The 17,090-nt window shown below is 43.2% G+C and overlaps 1 protein-coding gene across 1 annotated transcript in view; it reads left to right on the top strand.

Annotated features, from left to right (window-relative positions):
• The window catches only part of LOC119429184 (NACHT, LRR and PYD domains-containing protein 12-like), a gene marked incomplete at its 5' end in the record, with an annotated part of 59,816 nt that overhangs the window by 3,450 nt on the left and 39,276 nt on the right, over positions 1–17,090 (top strand). The window contains 2 exons of the mRNA XM_037696863.1: positions 2,780–3,005; positions 3,101–4,895. Of these exons, the coding sequence (XP_037552791.1) occupies positions 2,780–3,005; positions 3,101–4,895 (2,021 nt within the window). The remainder of the gene's footprint in view (positions 1–2,779; positions 3,006–3,100; positions 4,896–17,090) is intronic.

The following is a 17,090-nucleotide window of genomic DNA, read 5'->3' as shown; positions in this document are numbered from 1 at the left end:
CCCATGTTTCTGCCTATAATATTGCTCCCCATATGTGAAGTAGGTTGTCTGTCCAATGCATAGACCAGTGGACTGTCACTCTGTCTAACACATAGACCAGTGGAATGTCAGTGTATCCAACATATAGACCAGTGGACTGGCAGTCTTTCCAACATGTAGACCAGTGGACTGGAAGTCTGTCCAATATATAGATGAGTGGACGTGTCTTTCCAACATGTAGACTAATGGACTTTAAGTCTGTCCAACACGTAGACCAGTGGACTGTCAGTCTGTTCACCATGTAAACCAGAGGTCTGTCAGTCTGTCTAACATGTAGATCAGTGGACTGTCAGGCTGTCAAAAACGTAGACCAATGGACTGTCAGTCTGTCCAGCATGCAGACCAGTGGACTGTCAGTCTGTCCAACACGTAGACCAGTGGACTGTCAGTCTGTCCAATGCATAGACCTGTGGACCGTCACTATGTCTAACACATAGACCAGTGGACTCTTAGTATATCCAACATATAGACCAATGGACTGTAAGACTTTCCAACATATAGACCAGTGGACTGGCAGTATGTCCAACATATAGACCAGTGGACTGTCAGTCTGTTCAACATGTAGACCAGTGGACTGGCAGTCTGTCCAATATGTAGACCAGTGGACTGTCAGTCTGTCTAACATGTAAACCAGTGGAATTTCAATCTGACCAACATTTTTCCAGCTTTTCTATGGTGAAACCAGACGTGTTTTCCCTCTCCCCCCCCCCCACCCGTTTCCCTGCTGCACTCTTTTGTCCTGTGAACCCTTAAAAAAAGCCTCTTTTTTTCCTGCATACCTCTTAATTGGAAGGATCAGCTGGTCTCTCAACAAAATCGATCAACTTCTCCCGACAGGAGTCAGGGTAAGGAGGACCCTCTGACCTCTAAGGAAACAAATTGGATTCATGATGACAACTAGATTCTACTGTTTGGTTGGTGAAATCTGGTTGTCTACAAGTTCGTGTGGAGGTGTTGAAGCTTGACAGTGCTCGGACTGAATGTGGAGCTGTGACAGGGAATTGGAGCAGCTGTTATCAGGACTGTGATCTCCCTGGCAGCACTCATGAATGGTGGAATAATCTGGAGAAGCTGTGAGCTCGACTTTTGGAGTAAAGGATCAATTCAGCTGTTTTGGAGTTTCCATCAGAGACAGAGAATATGTACAGGAAAACTTTATAGGCATATACAACAATTCACGAGTTCTGCCTGACCCAAACTGTGGCCTTGATGCCGGACTTATTTCAACTCCTCCTGGAATGTTTGAAAACAACAAAGATGCTTTGACTGTTTCCTCACCCCTCCCTTCCCCAAGGCCGTGGACATGTAACAGAACCTCAACTGAGCTGAAGATGAACGTCACCTCTTATCTGGACAATGGCTGAGGGGGGGCTCTGGACTATGCTACGACTTTCCCTTAAAAATTCAATGTTTTCACCGGCCTATATGTTCATGTATAACGTCTGTTTATGTTGCTTTGCTGTGGTAGGTTCTTTTGATGCCTCAAATTGTGCCCTGTCTAGGACACGGTGTGAGAGATTTTTTTTATACCGTCTCTCCTCATGTTTTCTTTCCTTTTCTTATCCAAGCAAAATATTATTCTGAATAAGAATAAGAAGGCCGCGCTAATTATTTATAGCCACAGCTTCGTGCACTCCGCCCATCTTCGGACGACTGCACATGCATATTTGCGTTGTATCTCGGTGCAATGCCAATAATGTTTATTCTGATTCTGATTCTGATGTAGACCAGAGGACTATCAATCTGTACAACATGTATACCTGTAGACTGTCAGTCTTCCCAACACATAGACCAGTGGACTGTCAGTCTGTCCAACACACAGACCAGTGGACTGTCAGTCTGTCCAACACGTAGACCTGTGGACTGTAAGTCTGTCTAATATATAGATGAGTGGTCTGTGTTTTTCCAACATGTAGACCAGTGAACTGTCAGTCCGTCCAAAATGTAGACCAGTGGACTGTCAGTCTGTCCAACATGTAAACCAGTGGACTGACAGTCTGTCCAACATATATACCATTGGACTGTCAGTCTGTCCAACATATAGACCCGTGGTCTGTTATTGTGTCCAACATGTCGAACATTGGACTGTCAGTCTCTCCAACATATAGATGAGTGGTCTGTCATTGTGTAAAACATCTAAACCATTGAACTGTTAGTCTGTCCAACAAGTAGACCAGTGGAATGTCAGTTTGTCCAACACATAGACCAGTGGACTGTCAGTTTGTCCAAAATGTAGATTAGTGGACTGTCAGTCTGTCCAACATGTAGACCAGTGGACTGTCAGTCTGTCCAACATGTAGACCAGTGGACTGTCAGTCTGTCCAACATATAGACCAGTGGACTGTAAGTCTGTCCAACACATAGACCAATGGACTGCCAGTCTGTCCAAAACATAGACAAGTGTACTGTTATTTTGTCCAAAATGTAGACCAGAGGACTGTCAATCTGTCCAACATATAGACCAGTGGTCTGTAAGTCTGTCCAACATATAATAATAATAATAATGAATTTAATTTGTAACACACTTTTCATTAACAAAAATCTCAAAGTTCTACAAAGTGCAACTAAAATCAGTGATAAAATAGACCAGTGGACTGTCACTCTGTCCAACATGTAGACCAGTTGACTGTCAGTCTGTCCAACATGTAGACCAGTGGACTGTCACTCTGTCCAACATGGATCTGGTGTTTGGCTCCATGATTTCAGTCTGATGTGTCATTCAGATATTTTTCTGTTCCAGCTGCTGGAGGACAACATAGTCACTTTTGTGAAGAACGAGTTAAAGAAGATCCAGAAGGTTCTGAGTCCAGATTACCCAGAATGCTTAGAGAGTCAGAGGGAAAATGAGGAGGTGTTGGCGGGTGAAGATGAAGAGCAGAGGAGGAGCAGAGAGGCATTGATGAAGATCACAGATTACTTCCTGAGGAGGATGAAGCAGGAGGAGCTGGCTGACCGTCTGCAGAGCAGTAAGAGGATTTCTATAAACATTTAACTTTTGAGATTTCACTGTTGAGAGGAATTTATTGTTTAATTAACAATTGTTTAAATTTTGTTCATTCAGAACAAGTCACAGTTTGTCAACGTAACCTTAAAAGTTGTGTGAAGAAGAGGTTCCAGTGTGTGTTTGAGGGGATTGCTAAAGCAGGAAACCCAACCCTTCTGAATGAGATCTACACAGAGCTCTACATCACAGAGGGAGGGACTGGAGAGGTCAATGATGAACATGAGGTCAGACAGATTGAAACAGCATCCAGGAAACCACACACACCAGAAACAACCATCAGACAAGAAGACATCTTTAAACTCCCACCTGGAAGACAGGAACCAGTCAGAACAGTGATGACAAAGGGAGTGGCTGGCATTGGGAAAACAGTCTTAACACAGAAGTTCACTCTGGACTGGGCTGAAGACAAAGCCAACCAGGACATCCACTTCATGTTTCCATTCACTTTCAGAGAGCTGAACGTGCTGAAAGAGAAGAAGTTCAGCTTGGTGGAACTTGTTCATCACTTCTTTACTGAAACCAAAGAAACGTGCAGCTTTGAAGACTTCCAGCTTGTGTTCATCTTTGATGGTCTGGATGAGTGTCGACTTCCTCTGGACTTCCACAACAATCAGATCCTGACTGATGTTACAGAGTCCACCTCAGTGGATGTGCTGCTGACAAACCTCATCAGGGGGAAACTGCTTCCCTCTGCTCGCCTCTGGATAACCACACGACCTGCAGCAGCCAATCAGATCCCTGCTGAGTGTGTTGGCATGGTGACAGAGGTCAGAGGCTTCACTGACCCACAGAAGGAGGAGTACTTCAGGAAGAGGTTCAGAGATGAGGAGCAGGCCAGCAGGATCATCTCCCACATCAAGACATCACGAAGCCTCCACATCATGTGCCACATCCCAGTCTTCTGCTGGATCACTGCTACAGTTCTGGAGGACGTGTTGAAAAGCAGAGAGGGAGGAGAGCTGCCCAACACCCTGACTGAGATGTACATCCACTTCCTGCTGGTTCACACCAAAGTCAAGAAGGTCAAGTATGATGGAGGAGCTGAGACAGATCCACTCTGGAGTCCAGAGAGCAGGAAGATGATTGAGTCCCTGGGAAAAGTGGCTTTTGAGCAGCTGCAGAAAGGAAACCTGATCTTCTATGAATCAGACCTGACAGAGTGTGGCATCGATATCAGAGCAGCCTCAGTGTACTCAGGAGTGTTCACACAGATCTTTAAAGAGGAGAGAGGCCTGTACCAGGACAAGGTGTTCTGCTTCGTCCATCTGAGTGTTCAGGAGTTTCTGGCTGCTCTTCATGTCCATCTGACCTTCATCAACTCTGGGCTCAATCTGATGGGAGAAAAACAACAAACTGTTTCTGTGTGGTCCAAGTTTTTTAAAAATACAAACCTTAATGATGTCCATCAGAGTGCTGTGAACAAGGCCTTACAGAGTCCAAATGGACACCTGGACATGTTCCTCCGGTTCCTCCTGGGTCTTTCACTGCAGACCAATCAGACTCTCCTACGAGGCCTGCTGACACAGACAGGAAGTAGCTCACAGACCAATCAGGAAACAGTCCAGTACATCAAGAATCGGATCAGTGAGAATCTGTCTGCAGAGAAAAGCATCAATCTGTTCCACTGTCTGAATGAACTGAATGATGGTTCTCTAGTGGAGGAGATCCAACAGTCTCTGAGTTCAGGAAGTCTCTCCACAGATAAACTTTCTCCTGCTCAGTGGTCAGCTCTGGTCTTCATCTTACTGACGTCAGGAAAAGATCTGGACGTGTTTGACCTGGATAAATATTCTGCTAAAAAGGAGCATCTTCTGAGGCTGCTGCCAGTTCTCAAAGCCTCCAACAAAGCTCTGTAAGTACTGACACAGTGAGATGTTTCTAAATGAATAATGTGTAAAATGAAACACAAACTATTATTAACTAATCCAAAAAAGTTAAATCTGGTCCTCTGGACATTCAAAAAAACAAAAAACAAAAAACAAAGCAAAAAAATACAGAAACGTTTCGTCTCTCATCCAAGAGACTTCCTCAGTCTGAGGTGCTGTATTCAACTCAGTCTCTTAAATAGCACCTTCTCAGAGTGGATCAACCAGTTTGCTGCTGACAACCAAAACCAGCTGATCACATGCTCAAGAAGGACCATCAGCCTAACAATGGATCATTAGCACCTGATGGCTGTTTACTACTCACAGAGGGCTGAGTGATACTAGCAATCACAGCATTGTGAGAGGGGGACAGTTGAACACGGAGGCTCCACCCCTGTTTAATGATGGACGGTTTCTTTTCACAAAGATGGCCTCCTTTACTCCTCTCTCAAACCATCATTCCTCTCTATCCTCTGTGGGAGATGATCACAGCTACTGAGTCAGCCATCCGCAACAACAAAATTAAAGAGGCTGAAGCAGAACAGCTCAGAATCAAAGTTTCATCCTGCCTCAGCAATGCCAAACCACCACCTTCCAACATCAGTAGAGAGGAGAGGGACGCACTCACCACTCTTAGCAAGGACAAAAACATCATCATTCTCCCAGCAGACAAAGGAAGGTGCACAGTGATTTTGAACCAGAAAGACTATCATGAGAAAGTTATGACACTCCTTAGTGACTTAAACACTTATGAACCTCTGAAAAGAGATCCAGGAAGTGGTTACAAGAAGAAGTTAATAGATTGCCTGAAAAATTTGGAGCAGGACAAGGCTATTGACCGTATTCTGTACCACAGACTGTACCCAGGGGAGGCCACACCTAGTCTGTATGGTTTACCTAAAATCCACAAACAAGGTGTACCTTTAAGACCAATTGTTAGTATGATTAACTCTGTCACTTACAATGTTTCCAAATATCTGGCGTCTGTACTCATCCCTTTAGTTGGCAGCTCAGAACACCACATACAGAACACCATGGACTTTGTGGATAAGGTGAGGGATGTCATCATGGAGACTGATGAAACAATGGTCTCTTTTGATGTCACATCACTCTTTACGTGCATTCCTGTTGATGATGCAGTAGAGGTGGTCAGTTTAAAATTAAAATCAGACACCACTCTGAGCAGCAGGACCACACTTTCCACAGAACAACTGTGTCAACTCTTGAAACTGTGCCTGCAGTCAACCTACTTCACATATGGGGAGCAACATGGGTGTGCTATGGGGTCTCCAGTTTCTCCTATTGTTGCCAACCTGTACATGGAGGAGGTAGAAAAGAGAGCCTTGACGTCCTTTTCAGGGACACCACCAAGTCATTGGTTCAGGTATGTTGACGACACCTGGGTTAAAATTAAATCTCAGGAAGTCCAACATTTTACTGTCCACATCAACTCTGTGGATAAATACATCAAGTTCACACGAGAAGATGAAAAAAATGGCAAGTTGGCTTTCTTGGACTGTGAGGTCTCAGTCTCTGATAGAGGACATTTGCAAACTGAGGTGTACCGCAAACCCACCCACACAGACTAGTATTTGCAGTTTGACTCCCATCACCCTTTGGAGCACAAGTTAGGAGTCATCAGGACTCTGTACCACAGAGCAGACAGCGTCCCCACTAGCTCAGGAGCCAGGCAGAAGGAGAAATCTCACACAAAACAGGCTCTAGAGCAATGTGGATATCCTAACTGGGCCTTCCTGAAAGAAGAAACCCAAACAGTCACAACTCCAGTCAGCCAACAGGTGAAAAGGAGGAACCCAGACCCAGACCAGTGGTCATTCCATATGTTGAGGGAGTATCAGAGAAACTGAGACGTTTATTTTCTAAACATAACGTCCCAGTGGCTTTTAAACCCCAAAATACATTAAAGACTGGTTCATCCCAAAGATCCAGTCCCCCGGCACAAACAGAGTAATGTTGTGTATGCTGTTCAGTGTCAGGAGGGTGATCAGTCTTACATCGGGGAAACTAAACAGCCACTGGCCAAAAGGATGGCCCAGCACAGAAGATCAACATCATCAGGCCAGGACTCTGCGGTCTACACTCATCTCCAGGCCAGCGGTCACTCTTTCAGGGATGAAGATGTTCACATCCTGGACAGAGAGGAACGATGGTTTGAGAGAGGAGTAAAGGAGGCCATCTTTGTGAAAAGAAATCGTCCATCATTAAACAGGGGTGGAGCCTCCTGGTTCAACTGTCCCCCTCTTACAATGCTGTGATTGCTAGTATCACTCAGCCCTCTGTGAACAGTAAACAGCCATCAGGTGCTAATGATCCATTGTTAGGCTGATGGTCCTTCTTGACCATGTGATCAGCTGGTTTTGGTTGTCAGCAGCAAACTGGTTGATCCACTCTGAGAAGGTGCTATTTAAGAGACTGAGCTGAATACAGCACCTCAGACTGAGGAAGTCTCTCGGATGAGAGACGAAACGTTTCTACATTTTTTTTTGCTTTGTTTTGTTTTTTGTTTTCTTGTTTTTTGAATGTCCAGAGGACCAGATTGAACTTTTTTGGATTTTTCTACCTGGATTATTGAGCATGCATCAGGATATGAATGGATAGATGATATTTCTGCATGAAGATCTTTCAAAAAGAAACATCAGGAAAACATGGAAAAAATATTTATTTATTACTTTTTCAAATCATATTGATTCTTGAAGGTTTTTATTTTTGGCTCCATGTAAAAATAAGTTTGAACCCCCGAGTTCAAAGGTCACACAGCTTTAGAAGGTCACGTAGAACTGAAGAACTGTTCTTAGATCTTAAAAGACTCTTGAGAAGCGAGTGTCTTTCTGTGAACCCAGTCTTGTTTCATTCTGAGAGTCCAGTATTGTTATGTTCTTTAAACCGAGTAGCATGTCACGCATGGGCGTCAGAAGCATCTGTAATGGGGTGTGTGTGTGTGTGTTTGGCAGTATAGTGTGTGTGCATGTGAGTGTGTGTGTGCACATGTACCAGTGTACAAAAAAGCAACATTTCATCTAGATTTCCTTACTTTAATTCATTTTAAAGCATGTTTCTCACGAAGTTTGTGTAAATTCAGCTGTAGGTTTTAAAGACATTTCAACTTTAATGCACTTTAGCACACAGCCTCTGATCGGCACTATTTGTGTTTATGGAGAAAGAAAAAACATCACCACTAGACTTCTTTTTACTTGTGTTCAACACTACTTATCTAAAGGATTGGATCAGGACTTGTATAACCGTGGTCTCTCCAAGAGTCTGAGTGCCTGTTCTGATTTTCACCGTGATGGGGGTTTTCAGACGGAAAATGTTGTTGCGTTCTCTTAAACTTGGGTGATGAAGGGGCCAATTTGGCTCGTTGTGAGTCATAATTTGCTCGTGTTCCTTCAAGTTCCAGAGGTAGAGAACGTGTGTTTACAGCCAGGACTGTTGGTTCAGTTGGTTTGGGCTGTCTCACCTTCTGAAAGGCTAAACACGCCCGTTTACGCAACTGATGGGTTGTGGCTGTTCTCATCACACCTAGTTGAGTGTTGACTCAATGAATGATGGAGGTTTTCAACGAAGAGAGTTTGAAAGTTAACATCCTCTTCCATCCCCGGATAATTATTAGACCCAAAATAGACATTTAGGAGTCTATAGTAATAGTTATTCGGTGGCTCTTGTTTACCTTGTCTGGTGTTTAGAGCAGAAGTCAGACCAAATTGTATTGTTTTGTCTGAAAACTCCATTTCTAGAGAATAGCATAGCAAACGCAGGTCTGCTCGTACATGGGTTGTTGGCGGTCCATGAACTTAGTGACCTCTCTGCTAGTCGTTGACTTAATCAGATGGATGTAATCCTTAACTGTAACTTCAGGAAATCTTCTTAGGTAGAATGCTAAGTCATCAAGATAGGCTTTAATGTCATTTTGACCACCTGGTGTGGGATCAAAATGAGAGATGTTCTTAGCCATTTTGTCAAATTCATGGTCTGTTGGACCATGTTGGGCTTGAGTTCTCATTTGGCTTGAGAATGGTTCAGTCTTCACAACTGTTGGTGTTACCAGAGGTTGTCTGGGGGGGGGGGGGGGGGGGGTCTGTAGGTGTACATACCTGAGGGTTCTCCTGGTCATTGTTCATTAACTTGAGTTGGATAAGACTGTAGAGGGTGTCCACTTACCGGAGGATGTGTGTGGTGCGTGGAAGTGACTGAAGGATGATTGTTCAGGGGATCTCCTTACTGATGGAGGTATGTGGAGACCTCTGAAAGAGGATTCGGGACTTAGAACTGGACGTTCTCTAGTTTTTAGGGTCTTAACCTGTTCCTCTAGCTTGTAGATTTGGTTTCCCAGAGTTTGAATCTCCTCCTGTTATTCAGCTATATGATTAAAGTATGTGGTATTATCCTTTTTAAACCGTTTTATTCAATCTACGCTTTTTGGAGTTCTGCGTACGTTTTTGAGGCTTCTTCCTTTCCTTGTCTGAGCCTATTTTGAAACGCCTGCATGTCAGTTTCATATTTTGAATTTACATCTAGCAGTTTTCTACTGAGTAAAGCAAAATCTTCTGTTTTAGCAGATATTTCATCTGTTAATTTGTCGTTTGCATGAGCTAAGGAGGTGTTTTCTTTCTGAAGCTCTTTTTGCCATCTTTCAAATGACGTATCTTTTGCTCCCTTGTTTTTAATTTCTCTGAGGTTTTGTTTAATATGGTTTCAGCTTGTTCTAGCTTCTTTGTACTCATTGGCTAACATTGAGGCCTGAGATGTTCCAAAGCCTCTTCTAGGTTTGAGAAAGAATTTTCCATCCTAGATTCTTCAAACATCACTGGATTCTGGTGACATTTTAAGACCTGCCATGATTAATTTATCTAGAAATCCTTAAAGAAAAACAATACTTAAAAAGCTAAGTTTTTTTTTTTTTACTTTTAATGCAATTGACTAAACTGTTGTTCGGCATTATGATTTGATCCTCTTGTATTGGTAAGTCAACTAGTTAACAAAATAACTTTGTTGTTCTGAATGTAAATTGTTAAATGAAAAAGTGTTATCCTTCTCAAATAAAACTTTATAATCACAGAATCCAAATTACCATACCAATTTATTTATAAAGCACTTTAAACAGTGACAAAGCACACCAAAGTGCTTTACAGGGACAAACAGAACAAGCACATAGCAACAGATTACATAACAGGACACCAAAAAGTAGAAACCGACAAAAACAATAATGGATAACAACAACAACTGCAACATGACCAACACAGTGTGATGCACAGATTCAGCACAGATCACACAGTGCTGAAAGCCAGGGAATAGAAGTGTGTTTTTAAGCAAGATTTAAAAACTGTGAGGGAGGGGGCCTGTCTAACGAGCAGAGGTAACTCATTCCAAAGTCTTGGTCCTGCTACAGAGAAGGCCCTGTCACCTCTGCACTTGAGACGGGTTCCTGGGACTGTGAGGAGCAGCTGGTCTGCTGATCTGAGAGAACGTGGTGGGACATACGGCTGGAGCAGATCAGTAAGATAGGAGGGGGCAGAGCTGTTTAGTGATTTATAGACAAACAAGAGTATTTTGAATTTGATTCGAAGGTGAACCGGAAGCCAGTGTAGGGAGGCCAAAACAGGTGTAATGTGCTCTCTTTTGCTTGTGCTGGTCAAAAACCGGGCTGCTGCATTTTGGACCAGTTGGAGTCTAGCTATGGAGGTCTGACTGATACCAAAAAGGAGTGAGTTGCAATAGTCGAGCCTGGATGTAATGAAATTAGTCACCTTATTTCAATCTGCTAACTTTACAAAAGACAATGATGCCACAAAGATAACATTCAACTCAGAACAAAGTGCTTTTCATTCAGATTTGAAGTTTCTAAGTTTAAAGGAAAAATTAGAACTTTAAAACTTTTTGAGTTTTATGATTCTAATTGAATTAGCAAAGTAAAACCACCAGAATTGTTTACTTTCCAGGATTGAATCTTGAGAATTATGTTAAAACATATTATCAGAAGATTGGTAAACTTAGTTTTAATCTCTTTTCAGATATAAAAACAAAGTTTAAAGCTTTCAACAAGTGACTACTTGTTGAAAGGTTGTAATAACTCAACTTGACCACTAGATGGAGCGTTGTCTAGATGGAGCTTCGTCTCTGACAAAAAAAGGTTTGGCTTCAAGCAAGAATGAGGTGTTTCCTCTAGTGCGCGTCTCCTTCTGCTTTTAAGGAGAGTAAACCCAAATTAGTGGACAGTTTTATTTGGATCTTTCAAACAAAGCGGATCTGACAGTAAAAACATTGAGCAAAGCGTTCTTTTTCACTTTAGAAAGCAAAGTGGACCTTTTTCCAGCATAAAATGCACTTTCTTAAGCCAAAAAGAAAAACTTTCTCAAACTTTAATGGGACGCAACTTTCTGCGCATGCATCAACAATTTATGGCAAGCTGGACATAGCTTTTAGCTTGTAGCTTTCTGGAGAAAAACAGATTTTAACACTTATTTACGCTCAGTTTCCAACTCAAAAACGTAATGGTTAAATCTGACAACTTCTGATTGACATCAGACGAATCGCTGAGGCTTCCAAAACACTTCTGTAGTTCTTATAAAAACACAGGAATAAAGACAGAACTATGAATGCTTTCTACGTCATAACGCCGCGTTGCTAAGCAACCAAGCTATTCAGAGCATTTACGTCTGTTCCGTAACTTTGTTTGAGTTGACTTTGGCGAGTCTCCATAGCAAAACAAACATTACCTCTGTTCCAAAAACAGTGTTATGAAGACCAGTTAGCTAGACTGTCTTTCTATAACATGGAGGATTTTTGTCTAGGAGTTTTTATAACTTTTCACTGGACACTTCGCGGTGACTTAACTCTTGTAAACTCAGTTTCAAAACTCCTTCACCATGAGGAGATGAAAACATTCACTCTTAAGGCCTTTTAATCAAATATGCAATCATCAAAACTTCAGATTCAATCCTTAGAAATTCAGTCCAGTGCTTGTGAACAACAGATGGTGTAATCCTGGACATGTTACTGTGAAGTGTTGTCTCTGCAGTCCAGATATTGAACTGTTAGCAGTAAGTTGTCGTCCACATTATTTGCGGTCCCTCCAGCGGCCTGAAGGGCGGTAGGAGGACTGGTCCGAGGATGTCTCAGAGACTGTACACCATCTGGTGACATCACTTCTCAAGGATGGTCCTGAAGTTGGCCCCGAACAGCGCCTCTGGGGTGATGGGGCCCTCCAGATGGTCTTTCTGCAGCCTCTTGGACAAGGATTTACATTCCACCCAATGCTGTTGCCAAGACTGCGTGTGATGTCATCAGCTCCGAGGTTGCTAAGCTACAGACACATTACCCTAGTGCATTTGTTACAATTTATGGGGATTTTAATCATGTCTCACTCTCTGCTACACTTCCAATATTCCCACAGTTTGTCAGCTGCTCTACCAGAAAAAACAAAACGCTGGACTGTTTTTATGCAAATGTCAAGGATTCGTACATTGCTAAAGCAAGACCCCCTCTTGGCAAATCAGATCACAATCTTGTGTTTCTCTGCTCAAAATATAAACCCCTTGTTCAGAAACAACCTGTAATAAAGATAACAGTGAGAAAATGGTCAATGGAAGCTGAGGAAGCTCTGCGGGGTTGTTTTGAGGCTACAGACTGGGATGCACTGTGCCAACCACATGGAGAGGACATCAATGCCATGACTGAGTGTATATGACTATATAAACTTCTGTGTAAACAACACCTTCCCCACCACAACAGTGAGATACTTTCCCAAAAACAAACCCTGGATCACCACTGACATGAAGAAACTGCTAAACCAGAAAAAAGAGCCTTCAGGGAGGGAGACAGGAAATTAATGAAGAGTACACAGAAGCAACTAAAAGTCAACATAAGAAACATCAAGGAGGCGTACAAGAAGAAGCTGGAGAACAAGCTCCAGCAGAACAATATCAAAGAGGTGTGGTCAGGGATAAAAAAGATCACAGGGTTCAAGCAGAAGGAGGGTCAAAAGGATGGAAGCCTGGACAGAGCCAATGAACTGAACACATTCTTCAATAGGTTCAGTTCAGGAACAAGCTCAGCATCCTCCTCTCTTGCCCACAGCCAAACATACATACCACCTCCATTGACCCAAGGCTGTCCTGTCACACCTCAAATATTGTATCTACCACCTCTGTCATGGACCCTTCTTCTTTTACATATTGGTCTTCAAACAAATCAGAAGATTCTGATACCTCCTTTGCCTCCCACCTCTGTGTCGCTAGAAGTCAGGTGAGGAAGCAGCTGAAGAGACTGAACTGGAATAAGGTTGCAGGACTAGACAGTGTCACTCCCAGAGTCCTGAAGGTCTGTGCAGAGCAGCTCTGTGGGGTTCTGCAGCACCTCTTCAACCTTAGCCTGACCCAGGAGAAGGTTCCAGTATTGTGGAAAACCTCCTGTCTTGTTCCAGTACCAAAGAAACCTCACCCATCAGTCCTCAATGACTATAGACCTGTTGCCCTGACATCCCACATCATGGAGGTCCTAGAGAGTCTTATGTTGGCCCACTTGACTAAACAAACAAGCACATATCAGGACCCACTGCAGTTTGCTTATCTGCGTGGACTTGGAGTTGAAGATGCCATCATACACCTGCTTCAGCAAACTCACTGTCATCTAGAAAAGGCAGACAGCACTGTGAGAGTCATGTTCTTTGATTTCTCCAGTGCATTTAACACAATCCAGCCTGATTTCCTATGTCAGAAACTCCAGAAGACTCAGGTGGAGGCCTCAACAATCACCTGGATCAAAGACTACCTGACAAACAGACCACAGTTTGTGAGAATGAAGGGTTGTGTGTCTAACCAGGTGGTCAGTAGCTCAGGAGCATCACAGGGGCCTGCACTCTCACTATTCCTTTTCATTCTGTACACCTCCGATTTTCAGTACAAAACAGAAACCTGTCATCTGTAGAAATATTCAGATGACTGCAGTGGTCGGGTGTATCAGAGGTGGACAAGAATCTGAGTACATGGAACTGGTGGATAGCTTTGTGGCATGGTGTAGAATCTTCCTCCGAACTTTGACCCCTACCAGTTTGCATATCGCACCAACAGGTCCACAGAGGATGCTATTGCAGTAGCTCTCCACACCGCGCTAAGCCACCTGGAACAACAGCACAACTACGTTCGAATGCTCTTTGTGGATTACAGCTTGGCCTTTAATACAATCATTCCGGACATTCTTATAAATATATTGGACAATCTCGGCCTCCCCCCACCCTCACATGTGCCTGGATAAAAGACTTCTTAACCAATCGGCCCTAATCTGTAAGACTTGGTCCCCACCTCTCCTCCACTCATACGCTGAGCACTGGCTCCCCAAAGGGCTGTGTGCTGAGCCCCCTGCTGTACTGTCTCTACACCCACGACTGCAGCCCGGTCCACAACAACAACCTCATCGTCAAGTTCGCTGATGACACCACAGTGGTCGGACTAATCTCTAAGGGAGATGAGACATTTTACAGACAGGAGGTCCTGGAGCTAGCAAACTGATGCTCAGAGAAAAATCTGGCTCTGAATATCAAAAAAACTAAGGAGGCAATTATTGATTTCAGAAAGCACAGCACCAACCTAGCGCCCCTTTACATCAATGGCGAGTGTGTGGAAAGGGTTCACACTTTTCGATTTCTTGGTGTCCATATCTCTGCTGACCTTAACTGGAAAGAGAACATCACAGCAGTCTTCAAGAAGGCTCAGCAGAGACTACACTTTTTAAGAGTACTTAAGAAGCACAACCTGGACACCAAATTGCTGTTGACCTTCTACCGCTCGTCCATTGAGAGCCTGCTGACATACTGTATCTCAGTATGGTATGGCAGCTGCACCCTGGCTGACAGAGAGAGGCTTAAGAGAGTAGTCAAGACAGCACAAAAGATAATTGGCTGCACTCTCAGAATCAGAAGAATCAGAATAAACTTTATTGGCATTGCACCGAGATACAACGAGAATATGCACGTACAGTCGTCCGAAGATGGGCGGAGTGCACGAAGCTGCGGCTAAAATAATCAGCGCGGCCTTCTTATTCTTATTCAGAATAATATTTTGCTTAGATAAGAAAAGGAAAGAAAACATGAGGAGAGACGGTATAAAAAAAAAGATCTCTCACACCGTGTCCTAGACAGGGCACAATTTGAGGCATCAAAAGAACCTACCACAGCAAAGCAACATCAACAGACGTTATACATGAACATATAGGCGGTGAAAACATTGAATTTTTAAGGGAAAGTCGTAGCATAGTCCAGAGCCCCCCCTCAGCCATTGTCCAGATAAGAGGTGACATTCATCTTCAGCTCAGTTGAGGTTCTGTTACATGTCCACGGCCTTGGGGAAGGGAGGGGTGAGGAAACAGTCAAAGCATTTTTGTTGTTTTCAACACATTCCAGGAGGAGTTGAAATAAGTCCGGCATCAAGGCCACAGTTTGGGTCAGGCAGAACTCATAATTGTTGTTTCTGCCTTTTAAAGTCTTGCTGGTACATGTTCTCTGATGTGCTGGTGAAGATTCTCAGTCATCCAGGACATGATGAATTCAAAAAGCGTTCAATACAAAAACAACTGGACTTTATTTGTAACAGGAGCGAAACGTCTTCTGTTACAAATAAAGTCCAGTTGTTTTTGTATTGAACGCTTTTTGTATTCTCTGATGGAAACTCCAAAACAGCCGAATTGATCCTTTACTCCAAAAGTCGAGCTCACAGCTTCTCCAGATTATTCCACCATTCATGAGTGCTGCCAGGGAGATCACAGTCCTGATACAGCTGCTCCAATTCCCTGTCACAGCTCCACATTCAGTCCGAGCACTGTCAAGCTTCAACACCTCCACACGAAGTTGTAGACAACCAGATTTCACCAACCCAAACAGTAGATTCTAGTCGTCATCATGAATCCAATTTGTTTCCTTAGAGAGGTCAGAGGGTCCTCCTTACCCTGACTCCTGTCGGGAGAAGTTGATCGATTTTGTTGAGAGACCAGCTGATCCTTCCAATTAAGAGGTATGCAGGAAAAAAAAAAGAGTTTTTTTTAAGGGTTCACAGGACAAAAGAGCGCAGCAGGGAAGCGGGTGGGGGGTGGGGGGGAGAGAGGGAAAACACGTCTGGTTTCACCGTAGAATAGCAGGAAAAAAAATCCTTCATCCATCCTCCCTGATGGACATTTACACATCACGCTGCCTCAACAGAGCAGAAAGCATAATCAAGGACTGTTCACACCCGGGTTTTGAACTGTTTGACTTGCGCTACAAGTGCATCAGAACAAGAAGAAACAGATTCAAGAACATTTTTTCCCCAAACGCCATCACCACCCTGAACTCACACATGCACTGATTTAATAATCTAACCTCCCAAACCCCTGGACTTCTATTGTGCAATATTACTGACATTTCCTACTTTCAATCACCTTAACTACCTCAATAATATCCATAATGTGCAATATAATTGTGAAATACTTGTATTTTTTACTTTCATAGTGCTATTATATCTATATTGCGTCACATTTTTTATATTTTTAGTGTGTGTTTTTTTAAGCATGTTTTTGCACTGAAAAAGGGAGTGGCTCTTAATTTCATTGTACTTCCGTATAATGACAATAAAGGGATTCTGATTCTGAAACAATCATTTCATCTTGAATGTGAACAAAACATAGGAGATGATTGTAGATTTCAGGAGAAACAGGAACAGGTCCAACCCTATTTCCATCATGGGAGAAGAAGTGGAGGTGGTGGAGAAGTATAAATATCTTGGAGTTCACCTGGACAACATACTGGACTGGAGCTGCAACAGTGAAGCGTCTACAAGAAGGGACAGAGCAGACTGTACTTCTTGAGGAAGCTGAAGTCCTTCAGTGTTTGTAGTAAGATGCTGCATATCTTCTATAAGTCTGTTGTAGAGAGCACAGCGCTGTCTCTTCTGCCATCATCTGCTGGGGGAGCAGCACCAGAGCAAGTGACTTCAAAAAGATCAACAAGCTCATTAAGAAGGCTGGCTCAGTTCTGGGGACTCCTCTAGAACCTTTGGAGATGATTGTACAAAGAAGGATTCTTCATAAAATGAAGAACATTATAGCCAACCCTCAGCATCCTCTTCATCAGACTGTCATACAACAACAGACTGTCATACAACATCAGACTGTCATACAACAACAGAGTGTCATACAAC

Source organism: Nematolebias whitei, chromosome 24, assembly GCF_014905685.2.
Source record: "Nematolebias whitei isolate Nwh7 chromosome 24, NemWhi1, whole genome shotgun sequence".
Lineage (NCBI taxonomy): Eukaryota > Metazoa > Chordata > Actinopteri > Cyprinodontiformes > Rivulidae > Nematolebias > Nematolebias whitei.
This window is presented reverse-complemented; position numbering and strand designations above follow the sequence as displayed.